A 19,692-nucleotide genomic window follows, 5' to 3' on the forward strand; every position below is an offset into this window, starting at 1 on the left:
CCAAGGTGCCCAGAAATTGTGTCCTAGGAGTGTCTGGGCAGGCAGGAGGACACCCGAGTCCCTGCCCAGGCGCCACAACTAACTGTAACCTCCAAGCCATATCTGCCCCTGGGTCGAGGCAGGGTTAGGAAGTGCCCAGGCCACCAGCAGCTGCATCTGGGTGGGACGGGATGCAAGGTGGGTCTGGGGGCAGACACATCAGACAGACTCTGAGCTCTGCATTCCAAAGGTGGAAGAGGGCTTCAGAGGATTGCCTGGGCCCCCGCCCCTGCCCCCCAAGCTCTGATCCCCTGGCACTCTCTAGGTCCTGAAAGGATTACACATCTGTCTGCGGCTCAGAGGAAGAGAGAAGATAAGGGGGATCTTTGAAAGGGGAAGGGGCTAGAGCGGGGGCCTGGGTCTTCAAAATGAGGGCGAGGGAAGCCATGGTTCCTGTTCCCCACCCCCAGGCCCAAGATGTTGGTGTCTGAGGCCGGCCGGCACAGCGGGGGCCGGCGGTCAGCACACCCACCCTTCCAGCCAGCCCTGCTCAGCAGCTGACGGGGCCGTTCTGGCTGCTGCTTCTGAAACCCAGCCGCCACCGGCCTTCCCTGAAATGACGCTTTCTGAATGGCGAAGGGACAGAGTGTCTCGGGAGCGAGCGTGGGGACACTGCTCAGCCCTCAGGAGCCTTGGCCCTGAGTCAAGTCGTGTTTTCTGGGCCGCCGCACTGGGAGTATAGCTGCTTGGTCCCTGCTTCCCAAGAGCCGAGAGCCAGGGGAGGGGAGAGCCGCGGCAGGCTCCTGAGGCTGGAGGGTGAAGAGGTTCCCAGGGGACAGGCCGGGTGAGGAAGACAGGTGGAAGACAGAACCCTTTGGGGAAATACAGCCAAGGTTCCGCTCACTCGAGGCAGGGAACGTCCCCAGCTGTCCTGGCCCCTTCCCAACAGATCCAGAGAGACACCTGCCATGTGCCAGGAACACAGTGAGGGTCCAGTAGTGCTGGGCTAGCAACTCCTCAGGGAACCCCCATCCAAGGCTTACATCCACACCCGGGCCTTACTTTCCCCATCTGTGGTTTGGGGATAACAGAAGTACCTCCTGGGCACTTGGAGAGTGCCCACTGGCTGTTCACCGTGTGTTAGCAGGAGCTGTTCTCGGTGGAATGTGAGGGTATTTTTACTTTACTTTTTGAACTTCCCCAAGTTTTCCAAACTGCTGTTATCATCAGAGAAAAGGCCACCGGTGTGGTTTTAAATGGAGTGAAGAGCCCTGAGATGGGGGGAGGCGGGGGGACGGCTGGGCCACCCACGATTTGTTCCTTCATTCCACTCAGGCTCTGGGAAGTGGGCGGGCGGTGTTTCCACATTGCTGTTTTTTTCCGGAAGCTAACCAGCTCCAGATCCGGCACTTGGGCCACCCCAAGCCTGAGGTGGGGCAGTGGGCACTGGTGGGGAGGTACCAGACCAGACAGGAGAGGAAGACCTCTACTCTCGAGATAAAGGAGGGTGTTCTAGGGGGTTGCCAGCCCAGCTGCTTGGCCTCCCAGTCAAAAATCCCATGACAGAGGCAGAAGACGGAGGGACTCTTGACTCACTCCTGAGGTCACCTGGGGGGGTCAAAGTCCCATGTAGGGAGGAAGGACAGACTCTGGCGTGTCCCAGAGGAGGTGCCCAAGCAGCAGGTAAGGACTCATTGTTAAGGCCAAGGTCGGACACAGTGGCCTCTTTTCCTCACCAAAAGACCTCTGCCCCAGGGCCCACGTTGGCCCAGCACAAGCCTCGCTGGGCCAGGAGGAAGACAGATCATTTACTGATTTCCAGGAGCCAGGCCCTCTGCTAAAAACTCCACCTACCAGCAAAATTATCACGAAGCTGAGTAAGCCCCAGAACAATCCTGTGAGGTTGCCAACACCATCCTGATTTTATAAATGAGGAAACCGAGGGCCCACGTCAAATAAATGGCAGGGCTAGAATCTGAAGACAACTCTGCCCACCTCCCCCAGCCTCTGCCCTTGACCCCAACACCTTCAGCACCTCCAGCCCAAAGGGGCTAGAAGCTGGGTCAGGCCTGCCCACGGTGACTCAGTCCTGCCTCTGCAGAGCCCTGGAGGCTGGCTGTTGGAATTACAAGGGACGGATGAGGGCAGAGTGGAAGTGCCCACTGCACAGATGGGGATGTGGAGGGCACAGGAGGAAAGGGGCCTGCCCAGTTTGACAAAGGGGATGACTGAGCTGGGCAAAGGACCCGAGACTACTGGCTCCCGTTCCAGCACCCTTCCCTCCCTCCCAGCAAAGCTCAGGAGGGCCCGAACCTTAGGCCTCAGCCAGCAGAGAACGTGCTGGCTGTGGGATCCTGGCGGGGCCCACACCGGATGTGTAACAGAGGCTGCGTCCAGCTCATGTCCGGTAGCTGCCTCTGAGGAGCTTCCGGCTTCACGGGGCAGGCAGAGGAGCAGAGTTCATTATCTTCTAGGTGCCCGATAAATGGTCACTCCACAAACCAGTCCACGGGGCTGAGCGGGCCTCAGAGAGCTGAGGGAAGGGTCCCCCCATGACACGGAGACCTCCAGAGGCTACTTTCTGTTATAGATTTATTTGATATTTGAACCGAGTCTACAGGTTCAGACCCACGTGTAACAGATTGCTTCATGGTTGTCAGAGGCTAGTGTGCATTACTTCTGAGGATTACACCCAATGACACGACGCAGAAAACACAAATGGACAAGTGGACATAATCATTAAGACGAGACGCTAAAACGTGCCTTAATGTCCAAGTGATCGATCTAAGGTGGGGACCCTTCTAAAGCTGGGACCCCGGTGACTGATCTAAAGTGAGCTGGCTTCCCGCCACCAGGCGCTGAGTGGGCTGCACGTGCCAGGCGCCCGGGACAGAAACCGGAACCAGAACCTGCGGAGCCCACCCTCCCCGGCAGCAACCTCCTCACCCGCGGCCCCGCCTCCAAGTGTCCGTTGTGAAGGACCAGGTGGTGACAGGACTGACGTCAGCGGCTGAGGCCAGTAGTAGCACTGGGCAAACTCATGAGTGTGAGGTGGGAAAACAGAGTCCAGGTGAGGGGGCTCCTCTGGGCTCCCTAACACCGCGACAAGGGATGGGGGGGATGGAGCACCGTTCATCCGGGGATTAGCCAACCCGAGTCCCCTCCCTTCTTGGAAGCTCCGGAACATTCCCTTGGGCCAACAGTCACAGAAATGAGATCCTGCCAAGATACATGGAGGAGAAAGAAAACAAGACACCAAAAACAAGACAAAACAATCCCCGCCCCAGGCGGGGAGAGGAACTAGACTCCTGGACCAAGGTCACAGCAGATTCGGAAGACATCCTGCAGCCTGCACCCCGGGGGAAGGAAACACAATTCAGTGTCTTGCTGCTCTCCTCAAGGGGAACTGCTGTCCCACCCTGAGACCCCAACTCACTGGCCTTTAGTGTCCTTTTTTTTTTTTTTAGTTTTTTCTTTTTAATACCCAAACCATCAATTTTCAAAGCTTAAAAAAAATTTTTTTTTACTTAAAAAAAAAATCTAAACTGCTGCGGCAAACCCCAGGCCTGGCCTCTCCACCTGGTGGCCTGCTTTCCCACGGGCCGTGCCACCAGAGCCCAGCCTGGCACCTCTGGGGTGACCGTCTCACAGCTGGTTCACCCTGGACCGCTCGGCTCCAGGCTGGGTGGGCCCTAAATGGTTTTGAAACCACCAAAAAAAGGAAAAGGGAAACACAGCCCACCCTTCCTCAGACACCCCCCATCGGAACTGAACTTTCTTGGGAATGTATAAGTTATCTGGAGGGAGGGGGTGGGAGGCGGAGAAAATAAATACCAAGACCTAAGTAGGTGTCCCTGGACCTCTGGTGTCAGCTCAGCCTCTGGGGCAGAGATGGCCTCCAGGGAGGAGGCCGTGATTGTCCAAATACTGTGCTCAGAGATGGACTACAGGTCTCTGATCTCCCCCTCAGGCGCCTGCCCCGGGGGCACGAGTCTCGAGGAGAAAGGGGCCAGCCCCTCAGGGGTGGTCCTGTGGCCCAGCTCCTGCCCCGCCCCCACCGAGAGGCTAGGCTGGTCGTCAGGCAGGGGCTCCTGGGCTCCTGGGCCTGCGGCCTCCCCAGAGGCCCCGCTGCTGGCTGTTCTGGGCGGCCGTGCTCAGCGCCCGTGGGCAGTCAGGCCTGCTCCTTGTCAGCCCTCCAGAGCCGCTCCTTCACCTCGGGGGGCAGAGTGTTGAACAGGTCCTCCTCCACCACCAGGCCACTGCGCTTGAGCAGCGGGCACTCGCCCAGCTCCACGGGCAGGCACTCCAGCCGGTTGCCCCGCAGCTCGATCTGGGTCAGGCTGGTCAGCTCGCCCACCCGTGAGGGCAGTGACTGCAGGGTGTTGTTGCCCAGGTGCAGGGCCCGCAGCTTCCGGCACTGGAAGAGCTCCGGCGGCAGCGCCTCGATCTACAGGGAAGGAGCAGAGGGCGAAGTGAGGCGGGCGGGTGCGCCTCGGACCTGGGCCTCTGAGCTTCCCTGCCCTGGGTATCAGCACCTTCTCTGATGCCCATTTCAGCTACCCCAGGCCCCAGGGACCAGCACAATCTGGGCCTAAGTCTGGCTAACTTTCCCCTGTTCTTTAGGTCTCAGTTCTGCAGTCACTTCCTCCAGGAAGCCTCCCTGACCTCCTGGTAACCTATGGCACCCATGTCCCCCCGACAGCACTGATCCCTTCCGTGGCGAAACTGCTTGATCTCCTGTCGCCCCCAGACGGGGCTCTGAGCGGGCAGGGCTGGGTGTGCCGTGCTCCCCGCTGTCTCCCGGCGCCTGGCACCCCAGAAGCAAATCACAGTAGCCAGCTACTCCCAATTGCACCCCCTCCTCCACCGCCCAGGGCTCACCAGGAGCCGGGCTGTTGGTCCTGCCTGGTTTAACAACAACTTATGAAAGCAGAGCAGCCTGCTGAGAAAATTCCATACCCTTAATTGTTGCTGAGAACTGGGGAGAGCTCACCAATCACTTCCCCTTCCTGGGCCTCAGTTTCCTTACCTGTCAAGTCACAGGCTGATGGTGGGTGCGGGGAACCCAGTGTTGGCCATTCAGAGCCCCCTCCTTCTGATTTTGCAAAATTTGAATAATGGGCAACACCCACGCGCCACTTACTACCGGGCAGGTTCGCTCTGAGCGCTGATGCTATTAACTCACTGAACCCTCAGAACTACCTGTAAGTACTTGGTAAACACTCTTCCCATTTTACTGATGGGATCACTGAGGCCCGGAAGGAGCCAGCCTGCCTAGAGGTTCATAGCTGGAGAGTGGTGGAGCCAAGATTCGAACCTGGCTCAACAGTCCGTGCTCTAACTATCCACACTGTTGATGGTGCAGCCTGGGTGGGGACCTGCCGTGTCTCCTGCCACACGGGAAGAACCCCATAAAAGCCAGCTTCCTCCCCGCCCTCCTGTGAGCAATCAGCTACAAACACGAGCTCTTACTGAGCTTATTTTTCCTACAACCACCTCCTTCATATATGGTGGGCAGGAGGAACCCTTCCAGCAGGGCAGGAGCCAAGGGACTTGGGCCCGAGCCCACGTGAGGGCGACGGGGTGCTTGCTCTGTCACTGTCCCCATTTTCCCGCTGAGAAGGCAGAGGCCATGCCATGAGGGACACTGTGACTGTTTTAAAGGGGACTCCTGACCTGGGGCTCCAACATGGCCCAGTGGTCAGGAATGGGGCAGAGGTGGCTTCCAGGTCAGCAGGGCCAGGAAGGTGAGAGGGCAGATGGGAAGTGGGTTCTGGCAGGACGGAGGGGCCAGAGCCTCCCAGAGACCCCACTGTGCCCGACACTGGCCTCCTCCGGTGACACAGACAGTGGCCAGGGAGCGGGAGAGGCTGGACCAGCAGGTGGCAGAGCTGGGGCTCACATCGGAGCTCTCCCCCTGACACGTCCCCTCCCCGGAGCACCCCCCAGCCCAGCAGCGAGCTCCTTCCAGGCGCGTGGGGAGAAAAGAAGGTGCCTTTGGTGGCTCAGTGCCCCACCCGGGCCACTCCTGTCCTTCCTCGTGAGGTGTGCTCCTGCGCTGAAGGTGTGAAGTTGTTTCCCGTCACCCCAATCCCGCCCTCTCCCACCTCCTCAGGGACCTCAATGGCTCCCCCATCAGCACTGGCTCCCCCTCAAGTCCACCTGGTCTTTGAAAAAAAGACAAGCCTCCCAGGAGCCCCTCCAGGCTGCCCAACAAACCGTCCGGAAAGACGCCGTCTCTCTCCTTGGCCCGCCGGGATCTGGCTTCTGCCGCGGCCCACCCTGGAAACTACCTGGCCGGAGCCACCAACGGTCACTCCTACTCCACCGCACATGCATCTGTTCTCCTTTCACCTGACTCCCCCGTGGGCTGTGTGCCCACCCGCTGCTGCCTGGCCCTGCTCTTCGCCGTCCATCCCAAAGGCTCAAGCCAGACTCCCCTTCCCTCCATCCCTTCCCCCGTGACCTCATCGAGGACCCATCTTCACCCAGAAGCCTGGGGGGATGACTCCTTGAGCTTCAGGCTGACTCAGCCTGGTCCCTTGGATGCCCCAATATGGGACCTACGCTCTCCTCTCTGAAAACCTGTGCCTTGTCCCACACCTGGCCTCAACGACCCTCCAGCTACCCAGGCAGCCACGTGAGAAACCTCGAGTCACGTCAGACCTCTCTCTCCCCACATCCAATCCTGCCCATGTCCTGTGGATTCCACCCCCGCAGTCTCCCCCACATCCGTCCGTCTCGCCATCCCTGGCAGCCTTTGCCAGTCCAGGCCTCGCCCTCGCCTGATAGCTGCCCACGGGCTTTCTATCAGCTCTCGACCTCTCATCTAGCCCCACCCCCAATACCCTCGAGTTGCAGCAGGAGCGAGCTCTTTCAATTCCAAGGCGGCATCTTCCTTCGTCGCTCAGTCAGTGGGGGGAATTTGGTGAACATTTTGCTCCACGTCAGGCACTGGGCGGAAGAGCCAAGGTCCTTGTTGTCAGAGGGTCGAGGGAAGGGACGTGAGACAGAGTGTCTGAAACCCAGTGGAACAGGATGCTCCTCCAGCCCCGGCCTCAGGGGAAAGTCCAAATTCCAGGGGCTCAGCTCGCCGTTCCTCCCCCTGGGCTCTCAGTTCCCTGTGGACAGAGCCTCCTAGACTCTCCCTTTCCTCTTCACCTGGCTAACTCCTCCTTGTCCTGCAGGGCCAGGTGAGATGTCCCCTCCTCCAGGAGGCCCGCCTGCCCTGGGCTAAGTCCAGGCTGAGGCCACTCCTCGGTGCCCCAGCCTAGTCTCGTCCACTGTGCTAACTGCTGGTTGCCTGTCTTTCCCTGAGAGAGGAGAGCTCAGGATGGGCAGCCGGGGGCTTGCTTGCTCCTAGGCCCCCAGCTCCCTGCTCCACACTAGGGCGCTCAAACAACATTCACCAAGTCAATGAACCAATGAATAACCAAACAAGTGGACGTCCACTTATCGAGGTATTCCTTAACATGAGTTTAAACCTAAGAAAACAGAGGCCGAGGGCCTGAGCCGGGCCACGCTCGCCCCTGCCTGTCCGCCCACACATAGCCCATAGCCCGGGGTGGCTCACAAGGAACCGCCAGGCCCAGAGGGAGGAAGGGAGGGGGGCTCCTGCCTAAAAGGAGGAGCCTGACTAGGACTGGCCCAAGTGAACTTTTTTCCCCACAAAGGCCTCTGGCATTCCAGCGGGCGGGGACAGGACATGATTAAGCACTGTGCTGAACTGGGTGTCAGAGGGTCTCCTTCCTCGGGAGAGCGTGCCTGCTCCCAGCTCTTCCTGAGGGGTGACCTCAGCCAACAGGCATGACCTGGCAGCCATGCCTGGGGTGAGGCGCTGGGGGTGGGGACAGGTCGGGAATCGCACCCTCCACCCTCCACCGGCTGGTAAGGCCCATCAAGACCTGGTGCCCACACAGCTCCCGGGACACGGCGGGCACCACGAGGGGTCCTTGGGATGCCCAAGTCAGCCCCGAATCCAGGGGCAATCTGGCCCCGCACTGTGCTCTGGGGGAGCCACTTGGTCCCCCTCAACATGCTAAAGGAGGTGTGTGTTTGTCCTATGCTCCCCAAACGGGGTTTCTCTCCAGGAGGCCAATTTTCCTGACCGGTGGGCCTGTCCCAGGCCCTGGAGGCGGATTCTCCAGAGTGAAGCAGCCTGGGATCTGACCTTCACCTCTGTACGTTCTCACACATGCACACAGATATAATTTGAGGGAGGGAGAAAGGATTTGTCAAAATCTCTGTGGTTGGGGCTTCCCTGGTGGCGCAGCGGTTGAGAGTCCGCCTGCCGATGCAGGGGACACGGGATCGTGCCCCGGTCCGGGAAGATCCCACATGCCGCGGAGCGGCTGGGCCCGTGGGCCCGCGTACCGCAAAAAAAAAAAAAAAAAAAAAAAAAAAAAAAAAAAAAAAATCTCTGTGGTTTACAGGGAGAGAGGCTTAGGGAAGACGGGAGGGGTTCTGGTGGTCAGAGGTCTGGGGTTCCTGGACCCTCCAATCTGGGTGATGCTGGAGAAGGCACGTCCTTTCCTAGAACGGGGCATTTCAGGGGCTGCCCGCCTCCAGGCTGCTGGAGAGAGCTGCTGCTGGGAGGACTCACAGGATGCCGGGAGCAGGGTGCCCAGCGCAGGGTGGACACAGAGCAGGAGCTCCATAAATCCACGGGGCGGCTTCATGCTGCTGCCGGCAACGGAGGCGCAGAGGTGCTGGCTCCCTCAGCGTCCCAGCCCCCGGCCACGGGCTTCCATCACCCCCAGCCTCACTGCGAGAGTGTCCACCCTGATACCACCCTCCTCACTGCAAGAGGGTTTCCACTCGGAGTAGGAACAAACCGGGAAGACGTTCTTTCCAATAAACCTCCCTGCGGGGCCCCAGAAGGGGTGGGCAGGGCAGGGGGAGGTCCCCCCAGCAGCTGTGGCTTTGTTTCCAAGGCAGAGACCAGGCCACAAGGCCACAGGACCACCTGCCCTCAACCCCGCCCCCCCGCCTGCTTCCGCGGAGGGGCCTTTGCGTGGGGGGCTTGTCCAGACAGGCAGGGGCTGGTGCACAGGAGCCGCCAGAGGTCTCGATCGTCTCCCGGGCGGGGCCTCCAGTACCGCGGGCCCACAACGGTTTGCACAATTTCCTCACCAGAAAGGCAAGTGGTAACAAACCAGCCCCAGCTAAGCCCGACTCTGCCCTCTGCCACCCTCAAAACGCAGAGGGGAAAGGGTGTGAGTGGCTCTGGGAGTGGCTCCAGTCGCCCACAAAGTGCCCGTCCCTGCGGGCCCGTCCTGGGCTCCAAGTCTGGTCCAGGACGAGCTGAGAAAGATACTGCAAGCTCCAGGCTAAGTCCCACCTCCCACGACCGAGCTCTGAGAGAGCAGGGCAGGCCGTGGACCTCCTGCCCGTGCACATCACTGCCTTCGAGGAAGCCGCCCAAGGCCACCTCGGGCACGGGCCCCGCCTGACCACGCCATCCCTCCTGGCAGGCGAACTCTGCCACGTTCTGCGGCAGAGACGGCCTCCCAACCCCACAGATTCTGATTCAGCAGGTCCGGTCCGGGGCCTGGGAATCTGTATTTTCAACCAGCTCCTCCCAGGGGGTCCTGGGGACCACGGCTGAAGACTCCACACTCAGGAGCACCCCCGCCACGGGCCACTCACCCGGTTGGCCGTGACGGCCAGGTTCTGGAGGTTCTGCAGGAGGCCGATGTCAGCGGGGAGGAAGGTCAGGTTGTTGTGGCTGAGGTCCAGGTAGCGCAGCTTGCGGCAGTAGAAGAGCTGGGTGGGGATCTTCTCGATCTTGTTGCGGTTCAGGTAGAGGCGCTCGAGGTTGGTGAGGTTGCCGATCTGGATGGGGATGTAGGCGATGTGGTTGTACCACAGCTTAAGGCAGGTGAGGCGGTGCAGGTGCTGGAAGCTGATGATCTCCTCGATGGTCTTGAGGTTGTTGTCCTTGAGGTCGATCTCCTGCAGGTTGTGGAGGCTGAAGATGGAGTGGGGGATCCGCTCCAGGTCGCAGCGGATCAGCTCCAGCTCTGTCAGGTTGGCCATCTTCTTGAGGCTGTTGAGGACGATGAGCTTGGTGCCCTCGTTGTTGATGGACAGCTTCTGCAGGTGCGCGCCCACGTCCGTGACCACCTGCGGCAGCTTGCTCAGGTTGCTCTTGAGCCGCAGCACCTTGAGCCGCTTGAGCTCGCGCAGCCCGTCGATGACGATGTAGCGGTTGTTCTCCGCGCTCAGGTTGCCTGTCAGGTGCAGCTCCTCCAGCGTCTTCAGGCTGTAGATCCACAGCGGGATCTCCTTGATGTCCGTGAACTTGATGTGCAGCGCCCGCAGGTTCTCGCGCAGGAAGGCCAGGGCGGGCGCCTCAATCTTGGCGGCCGTGTGGTACAGCCACAGCTCCTTGAGGCCCGTGAGCTGCGCGATGCTGGGCGGGATGGTCACGTCGGGGATCAGCTCCAGCTTCAGCACCTCCAGCTCCACCAGGTCGAACACGGTGTCGGGGATGCCGCTGAGCATGAACAGGTGCAGCTCCAGCTTGTCCTGCGCGTTCTTGGTGAGCCGCTGCCGCAGTTTGTCCAGCGTCCACTCGTTGTTGAGGTTCAGCTGCCGCAGCTTGTTCTCACTCACCTCCGACAGGAAGACGGCAAAGCGCTTGGAGTAGAGCGGGTCGTACTGGTCGATGAGGTGCAGCATGAAGGCGAAGTCGTTCTTGACATCGGGGATGTCGCTGTAGCTGCTCTCCTCGCGGATGGACTCAAACGAGTACTTCTTGAGGGAGCGCCGGAGCATCCACCAGAGCGTGTACATGCAGATGAGGCCGTAGAAGATGACCAGGCTGATGTAGAAGGATGCCAGGATCTTGAAGAGCGTGGCCAGGGGGTGGGCGCACCGGTACGTGCGGTAGCCCGTCAGGCTCTCGATGTCCACGGTGCAGTCCACGTCGAACTTGATGTTGTGCACGTAGTAGACAGTGTAGCAGATGATGAGGATGAATTTGATCACCTTGATGATGGTCTGCCGCATGTAGAGACGGTACACGATGTCCCCCTCCTCCACGTGGGTCCGGAACTTCTTCACCTTCTCGAACAGCGCCTTGGCCTGCTCCCCCTCCTTCTTGTCCAGCACGCCCGTCTCCGAGCGGTCCACAATGCCCTGCTCGATCCGAGACTTGGTTCGCTGCAGCATGGGCACGGTGGCCTCCACGTCCTCGCTGACCGTCGACGACTTCTTGTCCATGGAGCCGTTCATCTTGCTGAAGGCCGGCTTGGGGTCGCTCTCCTCCACCACTGTCTCCGACAGGGCTCGCGTGGTCCAGGGCGAGTCAAAGCACTTGAGCAGGATGGACACAAAATGCTCCAGCTTCGAGCTGGTGCGAGGGAACTTGAACCAGAAGTTGCTGCAGGCCAGGAAGATGAGTGTATGCAGAAGCACCAGGTAGGGGAAGTACTTGGCGAACCAGTGCAGGCGGTTCTCGTAGCACACGGCGTCCACATAGTTGTACTGGTGCCTGTCCAGGTCATACTTGATGCCCGTGGGGCCAGCGTCGGGGGTCGGCAAGATGGTGGAGTTGGGGTAGCGGGGCTCTGGGCCGGGGGCCGCCCAGCCCCGGAACGAGTCGTTGCAGGAGTCCTTGGTGACCCACTTACACGGCAGGCAGATCATCTTGTCCTGAGTGACCTGCAGCGTGCCGCCAAAAACCGCGATCATCAGCATGACGATGGAGATGTAGTCGGTGAACACGTCCCACCACGGCTTCAGGATCCGGTACGCTGGCTGCGTGTCCGCAAAGTAGCGGAGCTCTGTCACCGGAATCATGGTTCAACCTGAAAGGGACCCACGGGAGGGGGTTACTGCAGGGTGGCCTGGCTTTCTGAAACCCGGGGGTCAGAGGCAGGAGACAGTGGACCCACTGTCCAAAATTCTACCTCAAGTCTAGCTGTGAGTCACACTAGCTGGGCAACACTCATGGGCCAGCCCACGGATCGGCCTCTGTCCAGAAACCATATGTTCACCAAATGGCTGGGAAACCACCAGAGGGAAGGCAGGCAGCCTCCCCATTCCACAGACGGGAAGGCTGAGCACTGAGATCCAGGTCACGCTGACAGACTGCGAAAGCAGCCTCACAGGGACCCCCACGTTTCAGCAGCAGCATTCCTGAATTCCTGTCTAGACCCCAGGCTGTTAATGATCAGACCAACCGGAGGGGCTAGTTGAAAACTTCCAGTTCACTCGGAACCGGCTGCCACGAAGCTGCACCAGTGGTCCGAAGAGATTTATTCAAAGTGTGAGAAAAGCCAAATGCAGAAGAGGGGGCTTAGTATGAACTCACTTTTTTTTTTTTTGGCTGTGCCGCGCAGTATGTGGGATCTTAGTTCCCCGTCCAGGGATCAAACCCGTGCCCCCTGCAGTGGAAGCCCAGATTCCTAAACACTGGGCTGCTGGGGAAGTCCCTAAATACCTGTGTGTTGTTGATAAATGGGTCTGTTTCTGTTGGGAGAGGTACAAGGGTGCCCAGGTTACGGGATGGGGCCACATTATTTTGATTATTTATAATAGTAATAGTGACAATAGTAACAAACACTTCATAGAACAGGGCTTCCCTGCAAACACCAGATGCTTCCCATCTCATCTTCCTCGGGCATGCCGGGACGGGTGAGGACAGGAGGAAAGCAAACCTAGACCCCTTGAGGGAATAGGGGTGCTCAACAGAGAACATGTGCCAGGCACCGGGCTGGTCCTGACCATGGAATCCTCCTAGTGGGGTCCCTTTGACATCCAGATGCAGGGTCTATCTCTGGCCCCATTTCACAGATGGGACGACTGAGGCTCAGAGGAGCGTCACCTGCCCAACGTCACTCTACTACTCAGGGCCAGAGCTGAGATCCAACTCAGGCCTGTCCCTCCACCTCCCCACTTGGATCCTCGCCACTGCGCAGGCTCGCTGTCCACCTGCCCAAGGCCCCACGCAGGGCAGGGCCAAGAGATGGAGTCCAGGAGTTCAGCTTCCCTGCCCCCCCGGGGTTCCCAGAGCTCAGGTCACCGCAGGGCCAGCGGACACCACCACCACCTGCCCTGAGCCGGCGGCCCCAGCCCAGGGGTCAGCCCTCCTGGTGGGGCCGGGACTCGCAGGCCAGGGTGAGAGCCTGCCCCACAGGAAGGCCCGGGCCCTCTAATGACCAGCTGGCCCCTCACACCACCCACACTCCTGGGCAAGCGGCCATCCAGGGGAGGGCCTGCTGAATCACGCAGCCGGCCCCCAGCTGAAAGACACCCCGACACTCCTCCCTCCCTTCCTGGCTCCCCGAGTCCACATCCAGGCAGGCGCCCAAAGATTGGGGAGCGGAAGGTAGGAGGGGCCAGGACAGAGGGCCCAAGAATGTGCAACAGCCTGCCCCTGGAGAGTCCAGGATGAGACTGCCAGGGCAGGACGCCAGACGCTGGGGGTGGGGGCAGCTGATGACCAGGCAGGATGTGGTTGCAACCTCACTGTTTCGGGGGAGTGGGTGTGTCGCTTACTGGAGAACACTCAGCCTCTCCCGGCGAGGAGCTGCCTCCCGGCCCCTGCTGTCCTGGGGCTTTGCTTACGTCGCCTTCCTAACTCCTTCTGGGTCTGAGGTGGGAACTGTCCACAGCTCCGTCACAGGTGAGGGACCTTGAGGCTCCAAGAAGTAGGAGACAGTCCCATCCACCGAGCGTGTCTGGCTCCTCCCGCCCCCCAAACACCTGTCCCGAAGCACGCTCTAAGCTCTCCGTTCAGCCCCTGGCCCGTTCCTCTATGGGTAATAAAGGTGGCCAATAAAAGGCCCCTGCCTCAGGGGGCTCTCGGGCCAGTGTGAGCATGTGGGGAGGGGTGGGAGAGACAGAGGAGTGTTCAAATAACTAGACTCGAGTAGGGCAGGGGGCAGCCATGGCTCTGGCAGAAGAGAGGGATGCCACCTCCCTACTGAGAAGGGCTTCGCGCAGGGGACGGTCCTGTGCTGGTCGCCGAGGCTGCCTGTGCCTCCTCAGCCCAGGCCTGCGCCCGTTCCACTGTGCCGAGGAGGCCTTCGAGGTTCAGAGGGGCAGAGCCAGGGGCCCAGGTCACACAGCTTAGAAGGGCAGGCCCGGCCTCGTGTGGGGGACCTGTCTGGGAGGGGTTACCCTTTAGCTGCACCGTGTTTCTGCCTCACCTCTGCCACCAACTCACTGTGGGACTCTGGACAAGTCACTGCCCCTCTCTGATGGCGTTTCCGGGGAAATCTGGAAAGAAGGTGCAGATGCCAAAGCCCAGGCTTTAGTCCCCAGGGTGCCAGGGACCGTGCCTTCCCCACGACTGGCCCCCAAGAGGAGACGGCCAGGTGGTCGGGGCAGCCCCTCTGGAGTGAAGGTGACAGGGTGGGGGGGGGGGCGGGGGGGCGGGGGGGGGGGCCCTGTCTGGGAGGGGTTACCCTTTAGCTGCACCGTGTTTCTGCCTCACCTCTGCCACCAACTCACTGTGGGACTCTGGACAAGTCACTGCCCCTCTCTGATGGCGTTTCCGGGGAAATCTGGAAAGAAGGTGCAGATGCCAAAGCCCAGGCTTTAGTCCCCAGGGTGCCAGGGACCGTGCCTTCCCCACGACTGGCCCCCAAGAGGAGACGGCCAGGTGGTCGGGGCAGCCCCTCTGGAGTGAAGGTGACAGGGTGGGGGGGGGGCGGGGGGGCGGAGGGGGGAGCAGCCAAAAGCATGTGACCTGTGTGCAGGTCGGGGCTCTGCTGCTGCCTTGGCCTCGGGCAGGGTCCTCCCTGGCTCTCAGCCTCAGGTTCTTCACAAATGCCAGGGGCAGATTCCTCACAGGGCTTCCCGGAAGAGCCCAGGGGACTCCATGCTTCTAAAGCACTTAGGACAGAGTAGTAGGGCAGCCCGCAGTTTGCACTGGTGTCATCAGTCTTCAACCTTTTCTCCAGACGCTGCTGGAGGACAAGGGTCTACCGCACACAGCAGGTGCTCAATAAAGGTATCAAGAGAGCGCCTGAGGAGGGATGGGGAAGAAGTGGGGCGGGGAAGGGCGGGGCCTGGGTGGTGGGCGGGGCCACAGCTTCAGATGGGCGGGGCAAGGGAAGAAGCTGAGGCAGCTTTGGGCCCCCTCCCAGTTCCTGCCCAACCCTGAGGGCCCTGGGGGGAACAGCTCCCGTTCTGAGAATGAGGGCCCAGCCCAGAATCCTCAGGAGCCCAAGAGGTGCACACTGTTTTGGCACCCTTTCTTTTTTTCTCACAACAGTTTTATTGTGGTAAAATACAGAAAATATGAAATTTACAATTTTAACCATTTTTAGTGTTTTAACCATAACAGTTCAGTGGCATTACGTACGTTCACTTTGTTGCGCAACCATCAAGAACCATCCATCTCCAGAATTCTTTTCATCTTGCAAAACTGAAACCCTGTCCCCACTGAACACGACTCCCCATTCCCACCTCCCCAGCCCCTGGCAACCACCATTTTCCTTTCTATCTCTATGAATTTGACCACTCTAGGTACCTCATGTAAGTAGAACTGTACAATATTTGTCTTTTTGTGACTGGCTTCTCTCACTTAATATAATGTCCTCAAGGTTCATCTATGTCTTAGCAGGTGCCAGAATTTCCTTCCTTTTCTAGGCTGAATAATATTCCTCAGGCCCATTTTATAGATATGGAAACTGAGGCTTGGGGAGAGAAGTCACCTGCCCAGCTTCACGCTGCCTGTCAGGGATTAGAGGCCACCTTCAAGCCCAGTTCTGGGGTGGAGCGCTGACAAGTAGCACTTCCAGGAAGCCATTCAGATGGAGCAGATCACAGCTGACAGCTGCCCCAGGGCACACCTGGGGGTGGTCAGGAAAGCATCATAAGGGAAAAGGGGCCTTTTTTCCTAGTTACGGAAAGTTCCCTTTTCAGGAAGTTTCCTGTAGTCAGTGCATTCATCCCTTCCCTGCACTGAGGCCTGCGGTCCTCCGCAGCCAGGACTGCCCCTGGCAGAAGTGCACAACAGCTTCTCTCCTGGGGCCTCAGTTTCCCCGACAGGAAGGGAACAGAGACTCTGTCATGGATGTGCCCACATTTTGTATAAGGTGGTCAAGGTACCAAGGGGCACGTGATCCAGGCCTCCGCCCACCCTGACACCTCCCTTCCCGCGGGCACCACCACAGACACTCCCTGGTCCTGGCAGTCCCTGCCTACAGCCAGCAGGGAGGGAGAGGTGCCTCCAGCAGCCAAGACTTGGTTACCCATCCATAAAATGCACATGGTAACAGATGCCCTGCCAAGCTCTCAGGACTATCAGGAAGTCACAGGAATGAGGTTTCCCCGACAGCCTGTGGGGGTTTCTCAGGCAGGTGGAGAGCAAGGAAGAACGGTGATGGGAGCCTGGAGGGAGAGGGCCGGCCGGGCCAGCCTGGGCTCTGCCACTCAGCAATGGAGTGACGCTGGGCAGATGACCTCACCTCTCTATGCCTTAGTTCCCCCACCTGTGGAATGAGGCTAAGACAGATGCAGACCTGGCCCCCGACAGCAATCCTGACTTCAACAGGCAGTCGATGGGTAGATGAAAAGAGCGCAGAACCTGAGCACGAAGGAAGGAAACGGAAGGAGGAAAAGCACCCAAGACGCCTGCCCCGATACCTGGCAAAGGGGCAGAGTTAGGTGGGGCCAGGCACAAAGGAGGCGGGCAGAAAGCAGATCCTGGTCCCTTAAAGAAGCCTCTAGAATACAACAGGGCCTTTTCAGCAGAATAAAGGAGCTCTGTATGTAATGCCATTTTGGAAAAAAGCAAGATCCAGAATAATAAATAAATACAATCCCATGCTGATAAACCCTGACCAACTTGGGGCACGGCCCCCTCTTAGAGTGGGAATAAGAGGCAGGACGAAAGGACACTGGAATTTTTTACCAGCATGCCTTACCTTTGTGACTGAAAAGTAGTACAGAATTTAAAATAAATAGAGTCTAGAAGAAAAGAAAGAAAAAAATAAGCTCTCAGGTGGAGAGTTCAGGTGCTCTTTTGTGGCTCTCAGAGGGCAACCTCGGGAGGGTGATGGGGAGTCGGGTCAGATCAGATCTCTGCCCCAAGAGATGGAGAATTTGGAGAGGATCCTGAGTAGAGGGCAAAGATTAAAGGGTTGAAATCGAGGCGGCTGAGAAAGACAAAAAGACCCCGTGCCCTGCTGTCCTCTGAGCTCCAGTCCAGCTAACCCTCCTTCTTCCAGAACAGATGCATTGTTTAAAGCTACAGGCTGTGCCCTCCTGGAGGTCACGGCTTGCCACCCACCAGGGAGGTGGGGTTCACCCTGGCTGTACCAGGTAAAGCTCATGGGCAAGAGACCACCAAGGGGTGGGGATGGGGGTAGACTGGGAGCCCCACAGGATGGGGACCACTCCAGATTCATCCCAGTCTCTGTGCAGAGCCCGGAAAACCGAAGGTGGAGTAAAGGTTTGCTGAACTGGGCTGAGCCAGGAGGGAGAGGAAGTAGGAGGGAGGTTGGCAATTGTCAGGGAAAGACTCTAGGACAAAGGTTTAGTCACAGGACCGTTCATCACGGTGTTATTTATACCCCAGGAAAACTGGAAACAATCTAGATGCCTGTTACTGGGTGATTGGTTAAATACCTATTAAATGATCAGATGATAGAATACTATGAAATAATGAAAACATGTTAGAGCAAACCACTTGAAGACATGACAAAATATGTTAAATGCAAAAAGCAGGTAACAAAACGGTGATAGAGTTAACAAGCCTCCTGCAATAACTTAGGCGTATATTTGAAAAATGTTGCTGGTGAGATTAGCCTGCTGCTTACAATCTTTTTTCACCCCAAACTTACCTCTATTTTCTATTGTAAGCATATGTTACTCAGATAATTAAGAAAAAAGATTTAAAAAAATCAAGATTCCAGGGCTTCCCTGGTGGCGCAGTGGTTGAGAGTCCGCCTGCCGATGCAGGGGATGCAGGTTCGTGCCCTGGTCCGGGAAGATCCCACATGCCGCGGAGCGGCTGGGCCCGTGAGCCATGGCCACTGAGCCTGCGGGTCCGGAGCCTGTGCTCCGCAATGGGAGAGGCCACGACAGTGAGAGGCCCGCGTACCGCAATAAAACAAAAACAAAAACAAAAACAAATCAAGATTCCAAAGGGTCAAGAATAGCTAAAACAATTCGGAAGAATAACGTGGGAGGAGACTTACTATAACGCTCTAGGAATTCAGCCAGTGTGGTGCTGATATAGGGATGGATGGATGGACCAGAGGACTGGAAGAGTGAGCCTAGAAACAGACCCCGAAATTTCTGGAAACTTAGACATGACAGTGTTGGCTATGCAGGTTTGGGGGAAAAAATGGGTGTCCATGAAAGGAGCTGGCTTAGTTACTCATATGAAAAAAGCATAGCCCCATCTACCTCCTTACAGGAAAATAAATTCCAATGAGTTAAAGACCTAAAGTAAAACCTGAAAATGTTTAAAGAAAAATCTAAGAGACCACCTCGATGTCTTTAAGACAGGGAAGAATTTCTTATCACAAAGAATATAAATCCTTACAGGAAGAGATTGATCTATTGATCACATTAAAGTTAAAATACATGCACATCAAAGGACATAATAATAAACAAATGAAAAAAACCCACAGACCTGGAGGAGATATTTGCAATAGGTACAACTACCAAAGGATTAATATCCAGAACAAATATAGAACTGCTACAAATATATGAAAAAGACAATCCAACAGGCAAAAAATGGCAAAACATACAGCTAGAAAATTTATGGGAGAAAAATACAAAAGGAAATTCATGGATGAAACAACTCTTAATCTCATTACTAGTCGGGGAATGCAAATTAAGACAGTCACATGCCATTTCGCTCCCATGCGATTGGCAAAAATGCTGAATTCTTAAATGAGGAGATAGAATGTATGTATGCATCCTCCAACGGAGCAATTTCACTCCTAGGTAAAGATCCTAGAGAGTCACTTTACACATACGCATGAAGCCACAGACAAGAATGATCACTCCGGAGTTGTTCCTAATAGCAAAAAATCAACAACCTAGATGTCCATCAACAGGAGAAAGTATAAATTGCTCTAAGCATCCGGTGAAATGCTAAAACAGTAAAGTTAGTGAACTTTAGCTACATGTTTCAACATGGACAGACCCCAAAACAATGCTGAACCCCAAAACAAGCTATAGAATAATACATACCTTATATAAGGTCTTCTGTAATGTACATATCCAAGTGTAGTGAAGGCATAAACACATGCATGGGGGCTTCCCTGGTGGCGCAGTGGTTAAGAATCCACCTGCCAATGCAGGGGACACGGGTTCGAGCTCCGGTCCGGGAAGATCCCACATGTTGCGGAGCAACTAAGCCCACGTGCCACAACTACTGAGCCTGTGCTCCAGAGCCCGCGAGCCACAACTACTGAGCCCGCGAGCCACAACTACTGAAGCCCTCGCGCCTAGAGCCCGTGCTCCGCAACCAGAGAAGCCACCGCGATGAGAAGCCCCCGCACCACCATGAAGAGTAGCCCCCGCTCACCGCAACTAGAGGAAGCCCGTGCGCAGCAACGAGGACCCAACACAGCCAAAAATAAATAAACACGTGCATGGAGAGCCCCAAAACCAAGATGCTAATTTCATCTAGAGAGGGAAGAAAATGGGATTGGGGAAGAGGCTTAAATCGTGCCTGAAATGATTTGAGACAGGGAGAGAGAGAAGGTGTGTGTGTGTGCGTGTGTGTGTGTGTGT

At 57.4% G+C, this 19,692-nt stretch overlaps 1 protein-coding gene across 1 annotated transcript in view; it reads right to left on the bottom strand.

The window, feature by feature from the left end:
* Positions 1-3,459: 3,459 nt before the first annotated feature.
* LRRC8A (leucine rich repeat containing 8 VRAC subunit A) overlaps positions 3,460-19,692 on the bottom strand; it is a 26,536-nt gene continuing 10,303 nt past the window's right edge. Inside the window, exons 3-4 of the mRNA XM_024126191.2 lie at positions 9,628-11,792; positions 3,460-4,426 (exon numbers count right to left, since the gene is read on the bottom strand). Of these exons, the coding sequence (XP_023981959.1) occupies positions 4,151-4,426; positions 9,628-11,784 (2,433 nt within the window). The 5' untranslated portion in view covers positions 11,785-11,792 and the 3' untranslated portion in view covers positions 3,460-4,150. The remainder of the gene's footprint in view (positions 4,427-9,627; positions 11,793-19,692) is intronic.

This window comes from Physeter macrocephalus, chromosome 13, assembly GCF_002837175.3.
Source record: "Physeter macrocephalus isolate SW-GA chromosome 13, ASM283717v5, whole genome shotgun sequence".
NCBI lineage: Eukaryota > Metazoa > Chordata > Mammalia > Artiodactyla > Physeteridae > Physeter > Physeter macrocephalus.